Source organism: Nerophis lumbriciformis, linkage group LG30 (genome assembly GCF_033978685.3).
Source record: "Nerophis lumbriciformis linkage group LG30, RoL_Nlum_v2.1, whole genome shotgun sequence".
Taxonomy (NCBI): Eukaryota; Metazoa; Chordata; class Actinopteri; order Syngnathiformes; family Syngnathidae; genus Nerophis; species Nerophis lumbriciformis.
This window is the reverse complement of record NC_084577.2, coordinates 22,787,699-22,812,899: the sequence shown is the minus strand read 5'-3', so window position 1 is coordinate 22,812,899 and position 25,201 is coordinate 22,787,699. Positions and strand designations below refer to the sequence as shown.

Sequence of the window (25,201 nt, the reverse complement as noted above, 5' to 3'; positions counted from 1 at the left end):
TTTTACAATAACTCGTTATAATTCTGACTACTGAGCTGCCAGTTTTTCTTTTTTATCGTAAAATGTGTTTTTTGTTTTTTTTACAGTATCGTTTGTGTTTAAATTATGAAAAAACATAACGCCTTCACAAACAAAGTTCAGTTTTCATAGATAATGTCAGAGGGATATTGATTTGAAAAAAGTAACTAATAATTGACTCATACTTTGCACGGTTTCTGTTGTTTAGATCAGTGTTTTTCAACCTTTTTTGAGCCAAGGCGCATTTTTTTAATTAAAAAAACTCGGAGGCACACCACCAGCAGAAATCATTAAAAAATGAAACTCAGTAGACAATAAAAAGTCGCTGTCGCAATTGTTGGATATTAATTCAAACCATAACCAACCATGTATCACTATAGCTCTTGTCTCAAAGTAGGTGTACTGTCACCACCTGTCACATCACACCCTGACTTATTTGGACTTTTTTGCTGTTTTCCCGTGTGTAGTGTTTTAGTTCTTGTCTTGCGTTCCTATTTTGTTGCAGTTTCATGTCTTCCTTTGGGCGCTATTCCTCGCACCTGCTTTGTTTTAGCGATCACAAATATTGAAGTTGTTGCTATCTTTGTTTGTGTGGACATTGTTGTCATGTCATGTACGGATGTACTTTGTGGACACCGTCTCTGCTCTACACGCTGTAAGTTTTTGCTGTCGTCCAGCATTCTGTTTTTGTTTACTTTGTAGCCAGTTCTGTTTTAGTTTCGTTCTACATAGCCATCCCTAAGCTTTAATGTCTTTTTTTTAGGGGCACTCACCTTTGTTTATTTTTGGTTTAAGCATAAGACACCTTTTCACCTGCACGCTGCCTCCCGCTGTCGTCTGCATATTGTGATCATTACAAACTATCGTGGGGCAGCACGGTGGAAGAGGGGTTAGTGCATCTTCCTCACAATACGAAGGTCCTGAGTAGTCTGGGGTTCAATCCCTGGCTCAGGATCTTTCTGTGTGGAGTTTGCATGTTCTCCCCGTGACTGCGTGGGTTCCCTCCGGGTACTCCGGCTTCCTCCCACCTCCAAAGACATGCACCTGGGGATAAGTTGATTGGCAACACTAAATTGGCCCTAGTGTGTGAATGTGAGTGTGAATGTTGTCTGTCTATCTGTGTTGGCCCTGCGATGAGGTGGCGACTTGTCCAGGGTGTACCCCGCCTTCCGCCCGATTGTAGCTGAGATAGGCTCCAGCGCCCCCGCGACCCCAAAGGAAATAAGCGGTAGAAAATGGATGGATGGACAAACTATCGTCGTCGTTCCAGACATCTACAAAGCAATTAGCTACCGGCTTCCACCTACTGATATGGTATGGTATAACACGGTTACTCTGCCGAGCTCTAGACCAGTGTTTTTCAACCTTTTTTGAGCCAAGGCACATTTTTGTCATAGAAAAAATGCGGAGACACGCCACCAGCAGAAAACATAAAAACAATAAACTCAGCAGCTGATATTGACAATAAAAAGTTGTTCTCGCAAGTGTTGGATAAGAATTCAAACCATAACCAACCATGCATGATTATAGCTCTTGTCTCAAAGTACTGTCACATCACACTGTGACTTATTTGGGGGTTTTTGGTGTCTTCCTGTGTGTAGTGTTTAGTTCTTGTCTTGCGCTCTTATTTTGGTGCCTTTTCCTGTTTTGTTGGTATTTTCCTGTAGAAGTTTAATGTCTTCTGTATGTTTTGTTTTAGCAAACAAGGCTATTTAAGTTGTCGCTATCCTTCTTTGTGGGGACATTGTTGATTATCATGTCATGTTCGGATGTACTTTGTGGACGCCGTCTTTGCTCCACAGTAAGTCTTTGCTGTCGTCCAGCATTCTGTTTTTGTTTACTTTGCAACCAGTTCAGTTTTTGTTTTGTTTTGCATAGTCTTCCCTAAGCTTCAATGCCTTTTCTTAGCGGCACTCGCCTTTTGTTTATTTTTGGTTTAAGCATTAGATACCTTTTTACCTGCACGCTGTCTTCTGCATATTGTTATCACAACAAACCATGTTTCCGACATCTACAAAGCAATTAGCTACCGGCTGCCACCTACTGATATGGAAGAGTACAACATGGTTACTCTGCCGCGTTCTAGACAGCACCGACACTCAACAATGGCACATTTGCAGATTATTATTACTGGTTTGCAAAAAGTATTTTTAACCCAAATAGGCGAAATTACATATTCTCCCACGGCACACCAGTCTGTATCTCACGGCACACTAGTGTGCCGCGGCACAGTGGTTGAAAAACACTGCTCTAGACAGCACCGACACTCAACAATGGCACATTATTTGCAGATTATTAATGAATATTTAAGCATATTGTACTTTAATGTTGTGCACTATGGTGGTACTTGGAGAGCCAAGATGTTTTCTGAGGTGAACAAAGTTTGAGAACCCCTGAATGAGATATTTTACTGCAGTCAACAAACGCAATAATAAACTTGACATGACTTTATCATCATTTCTCACGGAAGCAGAAGTTGCGATGCAGCTTGTGTCGAATCTTTTATCGGTTAGAGGAGCAGATATTGAAATAAAGAGGAAGTAGAAGGAGGGAAGTCTCCACGGCAGGAATTCACCTCGTTAGCAAAGCGAAAAGCGAGCAGTGAAGTTGCGGTGTGGACGGGCCGTATCGATGATGTCATCGGACATGTGATATACAACGTGTGCGACCCGTTAATCTGGTTAACGCCGTCCTTCCTCTCTGCTGCTGTGTCACTCCCACGCCGGCTCAGTCGCGCTTTTCCTGGTCGTCACGCGCTGTCCTGACTCCTCGGCCCCCCCAGGCCTTGACGGGCGGGGTATTAATAGGCGGCCAGACACTCGTTGCACGTCGCTTGTGCGGCGCGCAAGGGATGCTGGGAATTCATGAATAAATTACAGCAAATAAATTACGGCGTATGAGGTTTAACCCACAGTCATATGAATTATTGCATAGGACAATTCATAAGTTCACAATTTGGTTACAGCGCTGTGTGAAGTGAAACTGCCACAATAGGGAATGTTCCGATAAGTTGACATGGTCGTGGATTCCTCAGAAAAGAGGAAGTGCTAAAAAAAAAAAAAAGTACTCATTTGACCTAAAATATCTGCTCAATAATATTATTAATCTCATTACCATGGAAAACTGGGATGACTAATTGTAGTTTAGATCAGTGGTTCCCAACCACCGGTCCGGGGACCGGTACTGGTCCGTGACGCATTTGCTACCGGGCCGCAGAGAAACATTAAATAATTTATAAAGGACTGCATTTTCTCCCACTTAACTTTGGCCTGTCCCACTAGACCAGGGGTGTCAAACTTGTTTTCATTGGGGGCCACACTGGAGTCATGGCTGCCATGAGAGGGCCGCTTGTAACAGTAAATAATTAATGAATTTGCCTATGAATTAAAACATTTTTTTTTATCCTTACGTAAAGTTTAAAAAAAAATCTGCAGATTTTACAACTGTTTTTTTTTTTACAGAAAAAAGGTTGCCAGACTTTTACTGTAAAATGTTTTTTTTTATTATGATTTTTTACAACATATTATTGTAAATAGAAATACAGTACCGCTGTTTAATTTTACTTTGTTTTTTACCATAATAAAATGTGCTACCATAAAATCATCAACCGTGGATTTTACAGTAAAAAAAACAAACAAACTGACAGCTCAGTCGACATAATTTTACTGTAAAAAAACACACATTAGTCGTTTGTTTTCAACTTACAGTAATATGCTGTAAAAAAAAAAAAAAAAAAAACTCCCTAAATTTTACAGTAAAATCAATTGGTCATTTTTATAGTGTACAATTTGATGGATAACTTGCTTCGAAATCATAAGTTAAGCAGATATTTTAAGTATTTATTTGGATTTTGACCAACAAAGTTAGATAATATAATATTTGTTGCAATATTTGACACACATTTTTTCCCCCTGTCAAACTAGAAAAAAAAAACCTAAATACTGTTAGTAAAGAAAATAAGAAAGTAAAGAAAGAAAATATAAGGTATTTTATTGACACTTTATTTCCAGGCCTGAAAATAATGCCAACATTAAACCGGTCCGTGGCGCAAAAAAGGTTGGGAACCCCTGGTTTAGATAATGGACAAGCAGCGATATATTGTTTAGATCAGGGGTGCTCATTACGTCGATCGCGAGCTACCGGTCGATCTCGGAGGGTGTGTCAGTCGATCACCAGCCAGGCATTAAAAAAATAGTCCTAAAAATGAGCGATCATAAATCTTCACTATGACGTCACTTTCGTCACTTGATTGACATTCACGGCACCCGAGGGTCTTCTGAGATGACGCTGGCTGCTACCAGCTCAGTAAAATTACCGACTGGAAGGCGAGAAACACTTTATTTCAACAGACTCTGGCGCCGTACCTGTCGTCAAAACTCCAAAGACCGACTGCACAGTTGCGCTAACAAAATAAGAGTCTCAGAAAGCTGGCGTGCACAAGCTAGCAAGCTACGGAGTTTGCCGACAATGTATTTCTTGTAAAGTGTATACAAAGGAGTACGGAAGCTGGACAAATAAGATGCCAAAAACCAACCACTTTCATGTGGTATTGGACAGAAAGGAGGACTTTTTTTCTCCTCCATTCGAAAATGCGGACATATCAGCACCACTGTCTGATTCCAATCAATGCAAGTCATCAGAATCAGGTAATACACCAACTTATATTCTTGTCTTCATGAAAGAAAGGAATCTATGTGTTAAACATGCTTGTATTATCTTTAAACTTCTTTAACTTGTTAACAATATTAACTATATGTGTTAAACATTCTTGCATTATCATTAAACACCTTTAATTTATTAACAATATTAACTATGTGTTAAACATGCTTGTATTATCATCAAACACCTTTATTTTGTTAACAATATTAACTATATGTGTTAAACATGCTTGCATTATCTTTAAACACCTTTAAGTTGTTAACAATATTAACTATATGTATTAAACATACTTGTATTATCATTAAACACCTTTAATGTTTTAACAATATTAACTATATGTGTTAAACATGCTTGCATTATCATTAAACACCTTTAACTTGTTAACAAAAACATATATTTCATAAATAAGTAAATATAAATTATATATATGAATGAGGTAGATCTCCACGACTTGATCAATTGAAAAGTAGCTTGTCTGCAGAAAAAGTGTGAGCACCCCTGGTTTAGATGTAACTACTGTAGATAGAAACAAGGCCAAACTGTAAAAAAAAAAATGTGTGTGTCATTTTTGTATTTGTTCATCAGTTTGTGGGGGTGTACGAGTTTCACATAACTTTATCTGTCACAGTATTTGTCATGATGACTGTGTCAGAAAAACACACATTTAAAACAGATTCACAGTTTACACTAAAATAACTAAGTGAAATCAGCATGTTTGAAATGTGCCCATTTTCACTGTATTGTGCTAACAAAGATCAATCGCAGGACACAATTCTATATATTTAACATACTGTATGTATGTTATGACTTATGATGGACTTCTAGTCTTGTTTTCCATGGATGTGTAGTAGTGATGGGTAAATGACGCCTCAGTGAGTGTGTGGCACACTCACTTGCTGTATTGACACTGCACTGATAATGTGTCAGTATTTCATAATGGTCATCCGCCATCTACTGGATACTGGCTGTAGAGCGCACCAATAAGGCCCACCCACTAAATTTTAGAAGAAAAAACATGTTTTCTATGTACTAGCTGCACCCGAATATACTCATTTCACATATGTATATATACCGTATTTTCCGGACCATAGAGTGCACCAGATTATAAGGCGCACTGCCGATGAGCGGGTCTAGTCAGATTTTCTTTTTCATACAAAAGGCGCACCGGATTATACACTGCAAAAAGTCAGTGTTCAAAAACAAGAAAAAAAAATACAAAAATGAGGTGTATTTTATTTGAACTAAGCAAAATTATCTGCCAATAGAACAGGAAAATTCGGCTTGTCAAGACTTTACAAAACAAGTAAAATTAGCTAACCTCAATGAACCCAAAAATACCTTTAAATAAGTATATTCTCACTAATAACAAATGCACTTTTCTTGGTAGAAAAAAAAGAGACCTTTTTGCTCAATATGTTGAAAAATATTCTTAAATTAAGTAAATGCTAGTGCCATTATTTTGACATAATGATATGCGCTCAGCATCATGATTTTTTTTTTCCATGCTTGAAGTAAGAAATGATTACTCTAAAAAAGTAGTTTTATACTTGTGAGTGTTGATGACACAGCTTTGCAACAGTTGATATTCTAGTTTCAAGCATGTTTTACTCAATATAGGTCATAACATCTCAGCTACAAGCTATAATATCTTACTGAGATCATTTAGGACCAAAACCCTTAAAACAAGTAAAAGACTAACATAAAATCTGCTTAGTGAGAAGAATTATCTTATCAGGCAGAAAATAAGCAAATGTCACCCTTATTTGAGATATTTAATCTTACTTTTTGCAGTGTAGGCCGCATTAAAGGGGTCATATTATTTTAAAAAGAATTCTAAATGTAAAACACTTCCTTGTGGTCTACATAACATGTAATGGTGGTTCTTTGGTCAAAAAATGCATGGATGATGTTTTACAGATCATCTTTGAGTCGCTTTCTGACAGTCGCTTCAGGATGCAACATTTTGTGGGCGGTCTTATTTACGTGGCTCACCTTCGGCAGCGTCTTCTCCCCGTCATCTTTGTTGTAGCGGTGTAGCGTGCAAGGACGGGAGTGGAAGAAGTGTCAAAAGATGGAGCTAACTGTTTTAATGACATTCAGACTTAAATCAACAACGGAGCAGGATCTCCTCATCTGTGGCTCACTAGTGCAACAACAACGCCGGAAATGTTTCCCGTAACAGTGGTCCCCAACCACCGGGCAAGAAAAAATTTAAAAAATATATATATATATATATATTTAAAAAAATAAATAAATAAAATCAACATAAAAAAAACCAAGATACACTTACAATTAGTGCACCAACCCAAAAAACCTCCCTCCCCCATTTACACTCATTCACACTCATTCGCACAAATAGGTTGTTTATTTCTGTTATTAATATTTCTGGTTCCTACATTGTATTTTTTTAAGGCAAAAATAAAAAAATAAAAAAAATACCCTCCCCCCGTTCCGTGGGCCAAATTTACTAGCGTTGATCGGTCCGCAGTGACAAAAAGGTTGGGGACCACTGCCGTAAAAGACCGTCCGACCGGAACTCTCTAATAATTAAAGTTCCTTGGGTGAATTATGTAAACCCACTACACCGGTAGTTTTTAGCGCTTCCATAGCGATATATAAGTTAGAACTTTAAAGTTAAAGTTAAAGTACCATTACGCTACTTTATATTAGAAATGGCAACAGCAAAGGGTGAATGTCCCATAACAAGAAGATAGAGAAAAATAATTATCCACTACGGCATCAGCACGGACTACAGTGGCGAACGTGCGCAAATTTTCAGGACTTATGCAGATCTCAAATACACACCAGCGGGCACCAGAAGGTAAGAAAAGTTGGTTTTGCAAAATATTGTAAAACTAAAAGGGTGCCATTTTGCGATCCTTATACACACACCCGAGTAATACTTGTACCTCTGACTACGGTAGCCGTAATGGGCCGACAATTCATCAGGTGGTGCGGCTTCAAAGTCATACTAAAACATTTTGATAGATTTTTGAGTGCCGTGTGTAATGTTCTTTATTTTCAATGTAACATTTAAAGTGTTGGTGTTGTTTACTGGCGTCCTATTGCAGTCCACACGTATCTCTTATGTGTGACCTCCATCTACTGGTCACACTTATTACACCATGTACCAAATAAAATTGCTTCAAGGTCGGTAAGCACAACCAGAATTATTCCGTACATTAGGCGCACCGGGTAAAAGGCGCATTGTTGATTTTTGAGAAAATGAAAGGATTTTAAGTGCCCCTTATAGTCGGAAAAATACGGTATTATTGTGTATTATTTTGTTGGACAGATTAATTAAAAAACTACAAACAAAAAAACGCTCCAACGTATGTTAAGTAAGGCTCCACTTTTCCAAAAACGTGCTAGCTTGATGCTAATATACATTGCCGTTGCTATTGACATGCTACTGATTAGCATTAGCGATTTGACATGGCGATTTCAACACCTCCAAATTTGTTAATGAAAACTACAATTAAGATGCACGTTACAATCAAACAACTGGTGTGTAATAAGTACAATGCGTACTGTATTTACACTTTTTAGGGCGCAACAGAAGACTACACGGCACACACCGAACTGGCTAGTAAACACAACATAAATAATACACTACGGCCATCTAATGTTTTGGACTTGCAACTGCAATTGGGACTCAGAAACGGCAGTAAACAATGTTTATTAACACACACTTAAGTAACAAAAACTGGTACCGTTGAGTAGATTCCCAGGTACCGGGAACTGGTACCGTATCGATTCAAACGTGAACGGTTCCTATCCCTAGGTACATGTCCAGAATGGCACTACTGGCCTGACATACTTTATTACAATGTTTTCAGTCATTATATCATTCGATTGCGATATTCCCGCAGTGTTGCGTTCACTGTCTGATGACATCACCATATTATTGTCCAATGCATTCATCACATAACCATACTTTATTGGTAACAGTTTTTCAACAATCAAAAACAAATGTGTCTTCGTGTTATCAGCCATTACTCACAGATTCCGTAAGACACAAAAGTACCTGACACCCACTGTTCACTTTCTCATACAGTTTCTGGAATTTTCCATTGTTCAGTTTCATAGCAATGTTTCCCTGCTTTAACCGCACTTGTTCATACCGTACGTGTTGGTGTACCTCCCACTACACTCGAAAGTGAAATCAAAACTATTGAACAGGCTGCCTCTGTTTTGTCCTCTCAACATTCTTTTAGTTTTACCTATGAAACAGTTGGGAGTTTAGTTGTATTATAAATACAGTCGTCATTTATTGTATTCTTCACATTATCATTCTGAATTAGTATTATTCTCTTAGGACTGGCCTCTATATGGTCCCTATAAAAGTGTTTTATATCGGTCGATATCGATAATTGTTGATATTTTTATGGTCTATGGAAAATAAGGACCAGGTGAAAAATATATTAAATGTTAACATTTTTATTTCAAATGTGACCTTCCTCTTATTAGAGTCCTCTTAGCTATCAAGGCAGAAAGGAAATGAAATGTCAACACAAGCATGGAAAACACTCAATTACATTAAACACTCAACAATAAGCTGTTAAAATGAAGGTGCGAAAATAAGGAATATGTAAGAAATTAGGGCTGCGAATCTTTGGGTGTCCCACGATTCGATTTAATATCGATTCTTGGGGTCACGATTCGATTCTAAAATAAAAAAAAATTTTCAACGCGATTCTCGATTCAAAAACGATATTTTCCTGATTCAAAAGGATTCTCTATTCATTCAATACATAGGATTTCAGAAGGATCTACCCCAGTCTGCTGACATGCAAGCAGAGTAATAGATTTTTGTAAAAAGCTTTTAAAATTGTAAAGGACAATGTTTTATCAACTGATTGCAATAATGTAAATTTGTTTTAACTATTAAATGAACCAAAAATATGACTTATTTTATATTTGTGAAAATATTGGACACAGTGTGTTGTCAAGCTTATGAGATGCGATGCAAGTGTAAGCCACTGTGACACTATTGTTCTTTTTTTTTTTTTTTTTAAATAAATGTCTAATGATAATGTCAATGAGGGATTTTTAATCACTGCTATGTTGAAATTTTAACTAATATTGATACTGTTGTTGATAATATTCATTTTTGTTTCACTACTTTTGGATTGTTCTGTGTCGAGTTTGTGTGTCCTCTCAATTGCTCTGTTTATTGCAGTTCTGAGTGTTGCTGGGTCGGGTTTGGTTTTGGAATTGGATTGCATTGTTATGGTATTGCTGTGTATTGTTTTGTTGCATTGATTAATTAAAAAAAAATAAAAAAATAAAAATAAAAATAAAAATAAATACAATAAAATTTAAAAAAAAAAAATCGATTTTTTAAAAATGAGAATCGATTCTAAAACGCACAACGTGAGGATCGCGATTCGAATTCGAATCGATTTTTGCCCACACCCCTATAAGAAATGCTTAATAAAGTAGAACAAAATAGTGCAAAGTGTAAAAATGTAAACATAGAGAAAGCTGAGAAGAACTATTTACTACAGGTTTAGTGCCAGGAAGCTGTGCTCTAAGGGGGGGTGGGTGGCGGCTAAGGTGGGTGACTAGTGCTTTGCATCATTTACAGACCACATTGGTCTGACTACGGTCCCTTTCTTTGAAGAAAATCCTAAAAACTGCCATACAGTCTAGGTGACTTTTCCTCTTTTTTACTTTCTCTTCTCACTCCATGCAAAGAATCAACAGCCAGACAACACGATTGCACAACCAAACTTGATAGTTGATACTGTTACCTGATTGGCTGTTAGTTTGTCACTCCCACTGATCAGTGATCACTTCCTGCGTTGCTCGGTTACCAGAGAGCGAGTGCCTTTGTTCATGCTACCAATCTTGCTTCCATACTTCTGTTTCTTTCTCCGACGAGGAAGAACATTTTTTTTTTTTTTTATTGATAAGGTGTCTATCGCGGTATATATTTATATCATTTTATCGCCCAGCCCTATATTCTTATTTATATCCCTTGCATGATCAATGATTACTTTGTGATATGTACAAGTCACAGCAGTTGTCACGATTCTCACTGACAGTTGGGTTATGTTTTGTTTTTTTCTCTGTGTTTGTTTTATTTCCTGTCAGCGCTCTTATTTTGGTTCCTTTTCCTGCATGTCTTCCTGAGCGCTTGTTTCCCTCACCTGTACCTGAGTGGCAGTCTGGCACACCTGGTGGCAATTGCCAATCAGGCTCCTATTTATACCTGCCTCTCCCTCCAGTCAGTGCTGGAGTATTACTAGCTGTATGTTGTGGACTGTGAGCTCTTCCTATGAGGGGCCGTTAGGGACATTATTCAGAATTACCTCTTACATACACTACTGAAATGCTCTCACATAAACAACTGAAATATTTTTCTCTCACACACACTACTGAAACACTTTTGTACACACTACTGAAACACTCTTATACACAATACTGAAATGCTCTCACATAAACAACTGAAATGTTTTCTCTCACACACACTACTGAAACACTCTTATACACACTACTGAAATGCTCTCACATAAACAACTGAAATGTTTTTCTCTCACACACACTACTGAAACACTCTTATACACACTACTGAAACACTCTTATACACACTACTGAAATGCTCTCACATAAACAACTGAAATATTTTTCTCACACACACGCTACTGAAACACTCTTATACATACTACTGAAACACTCTTGTACACACTACTGAAATGCTCTTACATACACTACTGAAATGCTCTCACATAAGAAAAAGATTTCAGTTGTTTATGTGAGAGCATTTCAGTAGTGTGTATAAGAGTGTTTCAGTAGTGTGTATAAGAGTGTTTCAATAGTGTGTGTGAGAGAAAAACATTTCAGTTGTTTATGTGAGAGCATTTCAGTAGTGTATGTAAGAGGTAATTCTGAATAATGTCCCTAACGGCCCCTCATATGTTCCTGTATGCTGAACGCGTTCGACTATTTGCTGTCTCCAGTTTGCCCGTTTCCTGGTTTCTGGTTCGTGTTTTCCCTGCATTTTTTGGACATTAAAATCATGTTTTACTGCACCAAGCCTGCCATCTCTGCATCTTGGGGTTCGTCACCCCCACTTCCTGACAGCAGTGAAACAAGTTCATTTTCAACACATTTTTCAGACTAAAACAGAAAACACTGAGTTGAAAACCCATGATGTAAATTCACCTCATGTGATTTGGACTTTAATTTGCAAAAAAACCCAAAACAACTCTTGTGACTTTTGCAATCCCCCTCCCCTGCTTGGGGCTTTCTTAAGATGACGTAGACAAAGTGAAAGAAAGTGACAAACTTTGGAAAACACCAAATGACAGACAAGTTGTTGTGGAAAACTTGACCTTAACTGTAACCTCCAAATATTAAAGTTAAAGTACCAATGATTGACACACTAGGTGTGGTGAAATTTGTCTTCTGCATTTGACCCATCCCCTTGTTCACCCCCTCGGAGGTGAGGGGAGCAATGAGCTGCAGCGGTTGCTGCGCCCGGGAATAATTTTGGGGGATTTAACCCCCAATTCGAAACCTTTCATGCTGAGTGCCAATCAGGGAGGTAATGGCTCCCATTTTTATAGTCTTTGGTATGACTCGGAGGACCTACCGATCTCAGGGCGGACACTCTAACCACTAGGCCACTGAATATTTGCGATGCTTTGAACTCGCCTATTCCCACAAATTCAACTTTGTCCAATGCCCTCAACTTCCCAGCGCATTTTGGCCAATCAGCGTAATTTTTGCCACTAAAATTAGTGTCTGAGTGACGACTGTCTAATTAGTTTCTTGTGTTGACAAAGCAGGAACAGAAACAAGTCAACCCTTTAATCGATCAAACATCAAATGTCACCCTCCCGTGTAGCTCAGACCTACGTCCGGTTCCTGTCAACAACACTAAGCCCTCTGGGTAATGTCATGCATAAACATAGCAACACACCAACATCCTCATTTCCTAGTTTACAGGTATTTATATATTTAACATTTATTCACCCAGGCTAAAGCAATTAGGAACATATCTTAATTTGCAAAGAGGCAGCATTTACCCGTTAGAGATGTTGAAGTGTGATGACAATCTCTCATTGTCTCATTTACCAACAGAAATGAGCGCTATAGATCGCTCTCTAGTTCACAATGACAATAAGGAAGCCTTTGGTGGTGTTTCTATAGTTCTGATTAGAGATGTCTGATAATGGCTTTTTTGCCGATATTCCGATATTGTCCAACTCTTAATTACCGATTCCGATATCAACCGATACCGATATATACAGTCGTGGAATTAACACATTATTATGCCTAATTTTGTGATGCCCCGCTGGATGCATTAAACAATGTAACAAGGTTTTCCAAAATAAATCAACTCAAGTTATGGAAAAAAATGCCAACATGGCACTGCCATATTTATTATTGAAGTCACAAAGTGCATTATTTTTTTTAACATGCCTCAAAACAGCAGCTTGGAATTTGGGACATGCTCTCCCTGAGAGAGCATGAGGAGGTTGAGGTGGGCGGGGTTGGGGGGGTACCGGGGGTGTATATTGTAGCGTCCCGGAAGAGTTAGTGCTGCAAGGGGTTCTGGGTATTTGTTCTGTTGGGTTTATGTTGTGTTACGGTGCGGATGTTCTCCCGAAATGTGTTTGTCATTCTTGTTTGGTGTGGGTTCACAGTGTGGCGCATATTTGTAACAGTGTTAAAGTTGTTTATACGGCCACCCTCAGTGTGACCTGTACGGCTGTTGACCAAGTGTACATGCATTCACTTGTGTGTGTGAAAAGCCGTAGATATTATGTGATTGGGCCGGCATGCAAAGGCAGTGCCTTTAAGGTTTATTGGCGCTCTGTACTTCTCCCTACGTCCGTGTACACAGCGGCGTTTTAAAAAGTCATACATTTTACTTTTTGAAACCGATACAGATACATTTGAAACCGATACCGATAATTTCCGATATTACATTTTAAAGCATTTATCTAGTTCTGATGAGTTATTACTCTTATTAGTTATACTTGAAACAGTACAGTAATTTTAAAATAAGCTCTCAGTATGTGTTTTTACTTCCACTTTTAAGTTTGTGTGGTATAAAACGAGTAAAACATCAACACAGTATTTGTTTTCATATCTTTGTTGAAATCATGTGCTTTTTGGAGGTTAAGAAAGTCATAAAATCCTTGACATTTAGCAGCTGCAAACATTGCCAGCAGTATTTTTGCAAATCATCCTTCTGCAGCTTTTGGATCAAGTGTGCAGATTTGTCTGTCAGGACGGAGTGAGGGCGGGATAGAGTGTCCTTCAATTACTGAAGTGGAAGCCTCAGTTGGGCACATCAATCCTCAGTAAAAGGTCATAAATTACTCGAATAAATGTCTGCCAAGTAAGTTATTGCACTTTGCAAGACAAAAGGAAACATTTGCAGGTACACACAAGACTAAATATTAAGAACACCAAACTAAATATGTTTTAAGTATAAACAGCATTTGAAAAATGATGACATCCACCAGGTCACACTGCATTCATTTGATTAGAGTGTCTACAGAGAGCCACTCTTCATTACTAAGTTTTACTACTCCTGTCGCGCTCTTAAATAATGATTGTTCGTTTGAGCAGAGGCGAGATCATGAATTCTAATTTCGCTGAACAGAGTGTGTGAATGTTGTCTGTCTATCTGTGTTGGCCCTGCGATGAGGTGGCGACTTGTCCAGGGTGTACCCCGCCTTACGCTCATGTGCAGCTGAGATAGGCTCCAGCAACCCCCGCGACCCCGAACGGGACAAGCGGTAGAAAATGGATGGATGGATGGAGTTGGACTAATAATGCGTGGTCAATGTTGGCTGGTTTGAATAAATCTTATGCGGATTTTATTATAACTGTACATTCCGGACTATGACCCGCTACTTTTTTCCTATGCTTTGAACCCTGCGGCCTATAAAACACATTTCTGGATTTTACTTCGCTGACGGCCATAACGCAAATAGTTTAATAAATAGACAAACAAGCAAAGACATTGAAAAGGTGTGTTATTGTGTGTGCTATGGCGCCATCTTTTGGACGAGTTTGTTCACTGCAGGTTGCGCAGTGCCCTTCTGTTTTAGACTGAGCTTTCAAGTACAATCGCCGTTCTGTCTACTATTCGTCCATAGCGTTTTTACTCGAATGGATTCTTCATTCATCACTCCAAGCAATGTTTGTAAGTTTTACAATATAACAAAAACAATTCTTACTTGCTAAAACGTCTCATGTGTTTTGATTGATTGAAACTTTTATTAGTAGATTGCACATTACAGTACATATTCCGTACAATTGACCACCAAATGGTAACATCCGAATAAGTTTTTCAACTTGTTTAAGTCGGGGTCCACGTTAATCAATTCATGGTAAATGTGTGATGTCTGTAGGAGTGTTTCCATGCACATTTGTACGTGCTATTGTAATGTAATGAAGCTAGCGTCATTTGCATTAGCTAATATGCTAATATGTTAACAAGTGTCCGTGTTAGTATTCTTTTCGTATTGTTTCAGTTTCACAAATTCCTCAGTAAAGTCACCAAAACGTCACCGTGGAGTTATTGAGTCTGTTTTGCTGATTGGAGAGCTAGCTTGTGCAGCTAGTGGGTCCATGACGATGACTTCTGTTGTGTTTGATCAGTCGTTTTACTGCCTTGTTACAGACAATGTTTGGAAACAATTAAGGTATGTAAATAAGCATTTACAAAATCTTTCTCGGAAATAACTCATTTCACTACGTTTACATCTGCGGTTTATAGTCAGGTGTGGCTAATACATGAAAAAATATGTTTTTTCTTCTAGAATTTAATGGGTGTGGCTTAGGGATGTCCGATAATGGCTTTTTTCCGATATTGTCCAACTCTTTAATTACCGATATCGATATCAACCGACACCGATATCAACCGATATATGCAGTCGTGGAATTAACACATTATTATGCCTAATTTGGACAACCAGGTATGGTGAAGATAAGGTCCTTTTTAAAAAAAATTATAAAATAAGATAAATAAATTAAAAACATTTTCTTGAATAAAAAAGAAAGTAAAACAATACAAAAACAGTTACATAGAAACTAGTAATTAATGAAAATTAGTAAAATTAACTGTTAAAGGTTAGTACTATTAGTGGACCAGCAGCACACAAAATACTGTGTGCTTATGGACTGTATCCCTTGCAGACTGTATTGATATATATTGATGTATAATGTAGGAACCAGAATATTAATAACAGAAAGAAACAACCCTTTTGTGTGAATGAGTGTAAATGGGGGAGGGAGGTTTTTTGGGTTGGTGCACTAATTGTAAGTGTATCTTGTGTTTTTTATGTTGATTTAATAAAAAAAAATTAAAATTAAAATTAAAAAAACGATACTGATAAGAAGAAAACCGATACCGATAATTTCCGATATTACATTTTAACGCATTTATTGGCAGGCCGATATTATCGGACATCTCTAGTGTGGCTTATATACAGCCTGAAAAAAATACGGCAAGCGATAAAATCAAATGGGTTTAAGTGGAAATACATATGTTGATCTTGAGACCTCATTAAAAGCTGAGAGGAACAAAAGAGAAGATTTGAAGATGATATCAACTGCACTTCACTGGAACTGCAGTAGCTGCACTGAGAAAATATTGGAATTACTTTTAGAGGACAGTAAACAACGTTTAATTTCCATAGTATTGGCTCTCGAAAAAATGGAAGGATTTTCAAATCTGATGCGTTAGCATAGAGAAAATATCAATAATCATCCACATTGACAGCCCTACTCTCAACAGTAATTAGCGGCAGCTGCTACCTTGCGCAAAATAATCGCAACAACTTGATATGAGACTGGAAATAATCCACCAAGTCAGGAAACTGTGAGTAATACAGAAGGATAGAAGGGATGGGGTGAAATGAGAGATACAATGTTGGCGATGACATTTTAGTTCAATGAAGACATGCAGCAGACCAACATATCTCAACTATATTGTGTATACTTTTTTTTAACTATATTGTGTACACTGGCTACATACTTGTTATTGCCACATAAAGCTGGGCTGGCTACATCCATCCATCCATCCATTTTCTACCGCTTATTCCCTTTTGGGGTCGCGGGGGGCGCTGGAGCCTATCTCAGCTACAATCGGGCGGAAGGCGGGGTACACCCTGGACAAGTGTGATGGTATAAAGACCAAAGAGCATCATCAGTCTAAGTTGTCAGAAGAGCAATAAACTTGAGAAGGACACAGAAGTGAATGTCCCTCCATGTTTCATTACGGAGATTGCGCTGCAAAGGGCACACACACACACACACACACACACACACACACACACACACACACACACACACACACACACACACACACACACACACACACACACACACACACACACACACACACACACACACGTTATCATTTGGAATGGGGACCAAGTTTTTGATCATCACTTGTGGGGACCACCCTTTCTACAGGTTGTGGAGGCATAAAAAAATGGTGTAAAATGTCCACTGCCCAGTTAGCTCTTACACGTCTTTAAATCTCTGGATTGATGAAGTAATGTGCTGATCATTCTTACTGGGGACCCTGGGGAAAAAAAGAGTTAATATGGTTCATGGGGACCAAATTTAAATAATTTTGCATAATTCACACAAATTTGTACGTGACTACTGAGGACTATTTAAAAAAAAAAAAAGTTAAAATGAAATATGACATGATGGTCAGAATACAGCACTACAGCTGTCCTCTTATAGGAAGTTTCACCACTTAAATGTTCAAGCAAATCCTGCATCTTCTGTGACATTACTGAAAACTGCTATTTTGCAGTAATGAAGTTGTCTACAACTCCAACTACCATATATAGAAGGATGGAAAATTCTGAATGTGAATCACACTTTAAGGTAATAATGTTTTATAATCATGCTGTATGAAAATGTCACTTAGGCATCTTCAGAATGGATCTGACTATCATTTAAAAAGGTTTCCTTTTAGGGAACCTGTTTTTTTGTCCCCATACCGTCAGAGGTCCCCTTAAGGCAGGGGTCGGCAACCCAAAATGTTGAAAGGGCCATATTGGACCAAAAATACAAAAAAAATCTGTCTGCAGCCGCAAAAAATTAAAAGCCATATTACATGCAGATAGTGTGTCATGAGATATAAATTGAATTAAGAGGACATAAAGGAAACTAAATGACCTCAAATATAGCTACAAATGAGGCATTATGATGCAATATGTACATATAGCTAGCCTAAATAGCATGGTAACATCGATTAGCTTGCAGTCATGCAGTGACCAAATATGTCTGATTAGCACTCCAACAAGTCAATAACATCAACAAAACTCACCTTTCATGCACAACCTTAAAAGTTTGGTGGACAAAATGAGACAGAAAAAGAAGTGGCATAAAACATGTCCTCGAAAGTCGGAGAAAGTTATACATGTAAACAAACTACGGTGAGTTCAAAGACCGCCAAAATTAGTAGGACAAAACGGCGCTCGCCAAATACTCGAATCAGTGAAGCATGTTTAATATAAACAGTGTGCTTTATAACAATTAGGGAGGTTTGTGTCATGTTTGTCCTCCTACAGAAACCATATTAAAACAAAAAATAGATTTTTTTTCCCCTCATCTTTTTCCATTTTTCATACATTTCTGAAAAAGCTCCAGAGAGCCACTAGGGCGGCGCTAAAGAGCCGCATGCGGCTCCAGAGCCGCGGGTTGCCGACCCCTGCCTTAAGGTGACTGTGTAAACAGAGCAATGTCTCCATTAAGTAAGCATTGCCAGAACACACACACACACACACACACACACACACACACACACACACACACACACACACACACACACACACACACACACACACACACACACACACACACACACACACACACAGCAGGCCTAGACAGGAGGAGGACAGAGTGTAGGTACACAGAACATCAGAGGGTCAAATGTGCGAGAAAATGAGAGCAGACAGTGTTGACAAACAATGTTGCAACCTTGTGTGGGAACCGCAGGTGCAGAAACACAAAAGAATCCTGTGGGATGCAGAAACTGGCAGAGAAATTTTCCGTGCAACGTTCATATTGTTGTTACTCAGCCAGCGTTTGTGGGTCTGATGGACCCGTTGCATTTTGTGGCTTTTAAAGCCTCACAATCAAACACTTTTATGTTAAAATACTGAACAGATGTTTATTGGGATAAGGTAAACATCTGTTCAGTATTTTAACATTACACAAGGGTTAAAATAGTCAGGTAGGCGTTATAAAAGGCAGAACAACAAAAATGGAAGAAGACAATAAGAGGGGGATCTTAAAGAAGAGAAAAAGGAGGAAGATTAGATAATATTGATTAGTTATAACAATGTACTTTTGATTTTGTTTTTCTTCAGAGTTGCTGTAAAAGTACTTAATGTAGTATTTTTTTGGTTTACAGATTTTTATTTGTCCACATTTTATAGATGTAAGAAAAACTATTAGATTGCTCTGATTTTCCTTGTTGGTTAATAATGTTACTGTAACTGAGTACGGCAAGAACTTATTTTCAGTTTTGTGCAGCGCTTGGTAAGTTGTAGTGTTTGTGTATGTTCTCTCCAAGTAATCATGAAGAATGTTGTGGGTTTGTCAAACTCTTCTTGTCATCTAAATCATCCCTAACATAAATATGACTGGCAAAAAAGTCTAGCACGTGCTTTTTTTCTAAAATAGTTTTTGTTTTGACAAATGTGTTTTGCATTGATTACATTAGTGTGTATGTGACTGCAACGTGACCATTTGAAGACCCTGATAGTGACAGGAAAACAAAACAGCATTTTTATAAAGACTTGGCTGTTTTTAAAATATATGTGTGTGTTTTGACTGAAGTGTACCGTATTTTCAGGACTGTAGAGGGCACAGGTTTATTTTAGAAGAAATTTGTTTCCATATATTAGCCGCACCGGACTATAAGCCGCAGATTTATACGTTGTGAAACGAGTTATTTAAACACCTTACCTTATTTACATACCTTAACTGTTTCCAAACAGTGACTGTAAAATGGCAGTAAAACAGTTAATCAAACAAAACAGAAGTCATCGGCATGGACTCGCTAGCTTCGGAAGCTAGCTCTCCAATCAGCTAAACAGACTCAATAACTCCACGGTGATGTTTTGGTGAATTTACGAAACTGAAACAAAACAAAAATAATGTCTTGTAAATCAATAATAGTAGCACAGATACTCGTAAACGTGTTAGCATATTAGCTCATTCTAACGACGCTAGCTTGACTACATTACAATAGTACGTACAAATATGCATTAAAACACTAGTGACGGTTACTTAAGTAGGAATTATTTTAGTTACATTGTAAAACATACAAAGTTTGCTTGGAGCGATGAATAAAGAATCCGTACGAGTAGAAAAATGCTATGGACAACTAAAAGACAGAACGGCACCTGTACTTCCGGTTCAAAACTCTGAACATCAGGGCAGAGCAGTATCACAATGAGTGAATTCAAAAGATTGTGCCATAGCACAATCTATAACACACCTTTTCTTGTTTTTTTTTCTTCAAACTATTTGCATTAAGGCTGTCAGCAAAGAACAATCCATAAATTAGCGCACCCTTTTATAAGCCACAGGGTGCAAAGCGTAGGAAAAAAGTTGTCTGAAATCTTTGGTATATGTTTTGTCAGGCAAATTGGGGTCCTAAGCAGAATTTTATTTTATTACCTACTTCTTATTTTATCATATTATTTAATTTCTCACTTTTTGTTGTTGGAAAACATTTTATATACTTTTGTAATGCATGTTTTGTACTAAAAACAAATTAGTGGGGAAAAATAAAACAGTTATTAACGGAAACTACCAATTTTAACATTATTAAAGGATACATTTATAAATTATCCTGACCGGGATTCGATTTTAGTGCCACAGCATTGAGAGACAAGCACTCACAGCGTGCCCCACGGGAGCCACTGTGACCATGTGGGCAATTACGTCACTTTATTCTAATCGGTGATGCAGCAGGAAGCGACTAGGAAATCCTTTGTGGTCAAATTTCACATGAAGCGCTTTGTCATTCATAATTTGACATTTGATATGCTCTTTGTCGTGCAAAGCAGGGGCCCCACCATGGAGTGCGCGTTTCCTACGCACAATACGTAATAAGCATTTAGGGAGGGGCCCCTGAAATGAGGAGTTATGCAAATTAAGTGTAAAAAAACTGTAAAGATATTAAGTATATATTTTTATTTTCACTTTGGTCATACAGTAAGCTAAAACAGAATGCAAATGATTATTATTATGACTAGCCTTGCCTGAATATAATCTGACAATTCCTTCAAAGACTTTCCATATCGCAACTAAGCAGCCTGACAATGACATGTTTTCATCACTGCAAACTCAAAAAGGATTACTTCTCCAAAGTAGCCCGGTGAAGAAGAATATATTTTTGGGGACAAAGTGGGGACCCAGAGGTAAGATGAAGGTTTAATCTTCCTACCATAATGAGGCCAGTGGTGATAAGGTCATTGCAGCCGTGGCAGAGATCCCCGAACTTGGCCCAGTAGTCCTTTTTGCAGAAGAGCAGTCCATCCTTTTCATAGTACCAGTGTGCCAGCGAGCTGCTGCACTCACAGCACCTAACCAAGGAAATATCATCAAGCAAAGAAAAAAGGCCATTGTTATTTTTCTTATGGATATGTGACATTGTTTCTTGCAAGCTGAGATAGGATCTAAAGAGGGCTGCAGATATTGAGTAATTGAATAAAATACACTTTACAGCCCCAATGCGTATTTTAGGGAAAATAATTTAAATAAACGGGCAGTGGTTAGCACTAGTGCCTCACAGTGAGAAGGTCCTTGGTTTGATTCCCGGGCTCGGGGTGTTTCTGTGTGGAGTTTGCATGTTGTGGGCTCTCTCCGGGTACTCCGCCCCTCCTCCCTCCTCCAAAAACATGCACCTGGGGATAGGCCCCTCCCACCTCCAAAGACCTGCACCTGGGGATAGGTTGATTGGCAACACTAAATTGGCCCTAGTGTGTGAATGTGAGTGTGAATGTTGTCTGTCTATCTGTGTTGGCCCTGTGATGAGGTGGCCACTTGTCCAGGGTGTACCCCGCCTTCTGCCCGAATGCAGATGGGATAGGCTCCAGCACTACCTGCGGCCATAGAGGGACGACGGTAGAAAATAGATGGATGGATGTTGAAATAAACAAAGATTTTTATAATTGCCATGACCTTCATTACCTTCTATTTACCGTCTTTGACCTTCTTTTACATCTATATTTCTTCTTCTTTTTTAATCTTTTATTTACCTTCTATTTCACTGCCTTTTATTTTTATTTTTTTTATCTTCGTTTACCATTTATTTACCTTCCTTTTAACTTATTTTGCCTCCTATATTCCTTCTTTTTAATTTTTATGTGCCTTCTACTTTCCTTTAATTTACTCTTTGTACCTATTTAACTTATTTTACCTATTACTTGCCTTCTCTTACTTTTTATTTACCTTCTTCTACCTTCTATTTAACTTGTTTTTCCTTCTAGTTCTTTTTTTAACTTTCATTTACCTTAGATTTATTTGACCTTTAATATACTGCTTTTACCTTCTATTTACTTTATTTACCTTCTATTTACTTATTTACCTTTAATTTACATATTTCACCTTCTATATTCCATATTTTACCTTTTATTATAATTTATGTACCTTCTTTTACCATTAATTTACTTATTTTACCTTCCATATTCCTTATTTTACCTTCTGTCACATTTTATTTACCTTCTTTTACAGTCTATTTACTTTTCCCCCCAATAATCATTTTACGGCGTGGCGCAGTGGAAGAATGGCCGTGCGCGACCCAAGGGTCACTGGTTCAATCCCCACCTAGTACCAACCTCGTCATGTCCGTTGTGTCCTGAGCAAGACACTTCACCCTTGCTCCTGATGGGTGCTGGTTAGCGCCTTGCATGGCAGCTCCCTCCATCAGTGTGTGAATGTGTGTGTGAATGGGTAAATGTGGAAGTAGTGTCAAAGCGCTTTGAGTACCTTGAAGGTAGAAAAGCGCTATACAAGTACAACCCATTTATCATTTACTTGCCTTCTCTTGCTTTTTATTTAATTTATTTGACCTTATTTAACTTGTTTTGCCTTCTATAGTTCTTCTTTTAACTTTTATTTACCTTAGATTTATTTGACCTATTATTTACCTTCTTTTACCGTCTATTTACTTTCCCCCCCATTAATTTACCTTCTTTAACATTTTATTGACCTTCCTTTACATTTTATTTACCTTATTTTACTTTTTATTTACTACCTTTATCTTTTATTTACCTTCCATTTACCACTTTGTTTTTACCTTCTTTTACCTTAAATTCACTTCTATTACCTTCTATTTACCTTTTTTGTTACCTTCCATTTAACTTTGTTTTACCTTCTTTTATGCAGGTCGAATTGTATTAATTTTTATTAGTTACAGAATGCAAATCAAAAATGTTTTCTAATTATATTAATTTATTTAATCAAAATCGATGCAGCCCTATCTCTAATTGCCTTTTTTTTTTTTAACAGTTTAGGAGGGATGCCATGTTTGTTTGTGGTTGGGATTCCATCTAAGTGACTCCAACACCATCAGGTTACACAGTAAGCCACATGAAACTAGCCTACTGTTTACATGTGCATGACCTCAACATTGAACACTCTGAATGAGTTTCGGTGCAGTGAGAACCGTAAGTGAACTCTTTAAAGTGTACTTAAAGTCCGGCGATGTCCCTGGGAAATGTTCCAAATGTCAGTCCTGGTGGTGGTAATGAGGCTGCCCTAATGAGGTGCACAAAGGAGATGTGGTAAAAACAACACACAGCTAAGACTGGGCCTTTGTGCTGCCCATGGCCTGAGCTGACTGTGTTTCAAACACAAAAGCAAGGCTGTCATCATCCCAACTAGACCGCTCATGTCAGAATCAGAAATACTTTATTATCAGCACAATCCCATTCAAGATCAGACAAACATTACAGGGAGACAGAACAGGATCGCTGACGGGTCTGCCAACTTCCGGCACCCCTTACAAAAAAGGTGAGAAACAGGTAAACGCTGGGGGGGATGAGAAAAAAAAATTCAGTCTAAGCCTGGGCCCCTGGAGAAGGGGTCCAGACTGAGGCCAAGGGGGGGGAAACATTCTCATAGCCATAGCACACATAAGCATGCGTGTAAGAGGGAAACATCAAACATCAAAGAACACAAATGGTAAATGGTAAATGTGTTATACTTGTATAGCGCTTTTCTACCTTCAAGGTACTCAAAGCGCTTTGACACCATTTCCACATTCACCCATTCACACACACATTCACACACTGATGGCGGGAGCTGCCATGCAAGGCCCTAACCACGACCCATCAGAAGCAAGGGTGAAGCGTCTTGCTCAAGGACACAATGGACGTGACAAGGTTGGTAGTCGGTGGGGATCGAACCAGGAACCCTCAGGTTGCTGGCAAGGCCACTCTCCCAACCGCGCCACGCCGTCCCCGTCCCACAGGACATTAAAGACATAAAAAGAGCAGAGCCGATGCAACCAGCCTGTGGAGGTCTTGCTCCTCCCGAGTTCTTCGGACCACCAACCACGGACATGACAGCTGCGTTCAGGGTTTTGAACAATGTTTTATTTTTCAATAAATTGTCCTTTTTGTGCTTTTCAGCCATGTTACGGTCTTTCTCGCTCTCGCTGGTGCTCGTCCTTTCTCTCCACCATCAACAACAACTCCGCCTTCCCCTTCCCGACTGCTGCCTTTAACAGAGCGGCAGGTGATCAGACAAACACTCACAGCTGTGTCATCTACGCACCTGTCATTGATCTCGAAGGCGGTCCTGGCACACCCCACTTCGCTGCAGGTCCGCAGGCCACGCTCCCCCACACAGCCATTTCCACATACAAAAAGCTAAACAACAAATAATATAAAATAAAAATCATATACACTGCGGTGGCCTCTGCGGTGTTCCACGCCATCGTCTGCTGGGGTGGGGGCAGCATGGCCAGAGACAGGAGCAGACCCAACAAAGCAACCAAGAGAGCCGACTCCACCCTCGGCCGCCCACTAACTCTCGGCCAGTGTCCAGTCCGCATGGATGAGCGACGATGCGTCTAAGGAGACCGAGGCGTCCGATACACGCTCATTCAGCCAAGACACTTCGAAGCTTGCTAAGCTAAGCGCTAGCTCTGCAGTCCTGTCTCTTCATCCGCATCACCTCTAGTCTCTCCAAACGGACTCTGGTGTGGCAGAGACCCAGCAGCTGGTCTCCATGGCCTAAAGGCTCCCGGGAGGCAGATCCAGAAGTTCACAAAAAAGCACAGTCCCAAAGGGTCCCCAACCAAAAGGCAAAAAAAACACATAAACAAGTCGCTTGATGGAATTATTGTCATTGCACTTGGAAAGTACAGCAACATTTGTTTTTTAGTAAAACCCGTCCTCGAGCAGACATGCGGTAAAAAGGGTCGACAGAACGGGAAAACTGAGGCGAGAAAGGGGAGAAAAAAAGCAAATCCTCCTATGGCGGGTGCTCAGTATGATGACGCTGTACA

The 25,201-nt window shown here is 38.8% G+C and overlaps 1 protein-coding gene across 2 annotated transcripts in view; it reads right to left on the bottom strand.

Moving 5' to 3' along the window:
* Nucleotides 1–25,201, bottom strand: part of limk1a (LIM domain kinase 1a) — a 113,599-nt gene that overhangs the window by 44,804 nt on the left and 43,594 nt on the right. For both annotated transcript variants that reach the window (XM_061925801.1, XM_061925802.1), the window contains one exon: nt 21,131–21,269. In XM_061925801.1, coding sequence (XP_061781785.1) covers nt 21,131–21,269 — 139 coding nt within the window. The remainder of the gene's footprint in view (nt 1–21,130; nt 21,270–25,201) is intronic.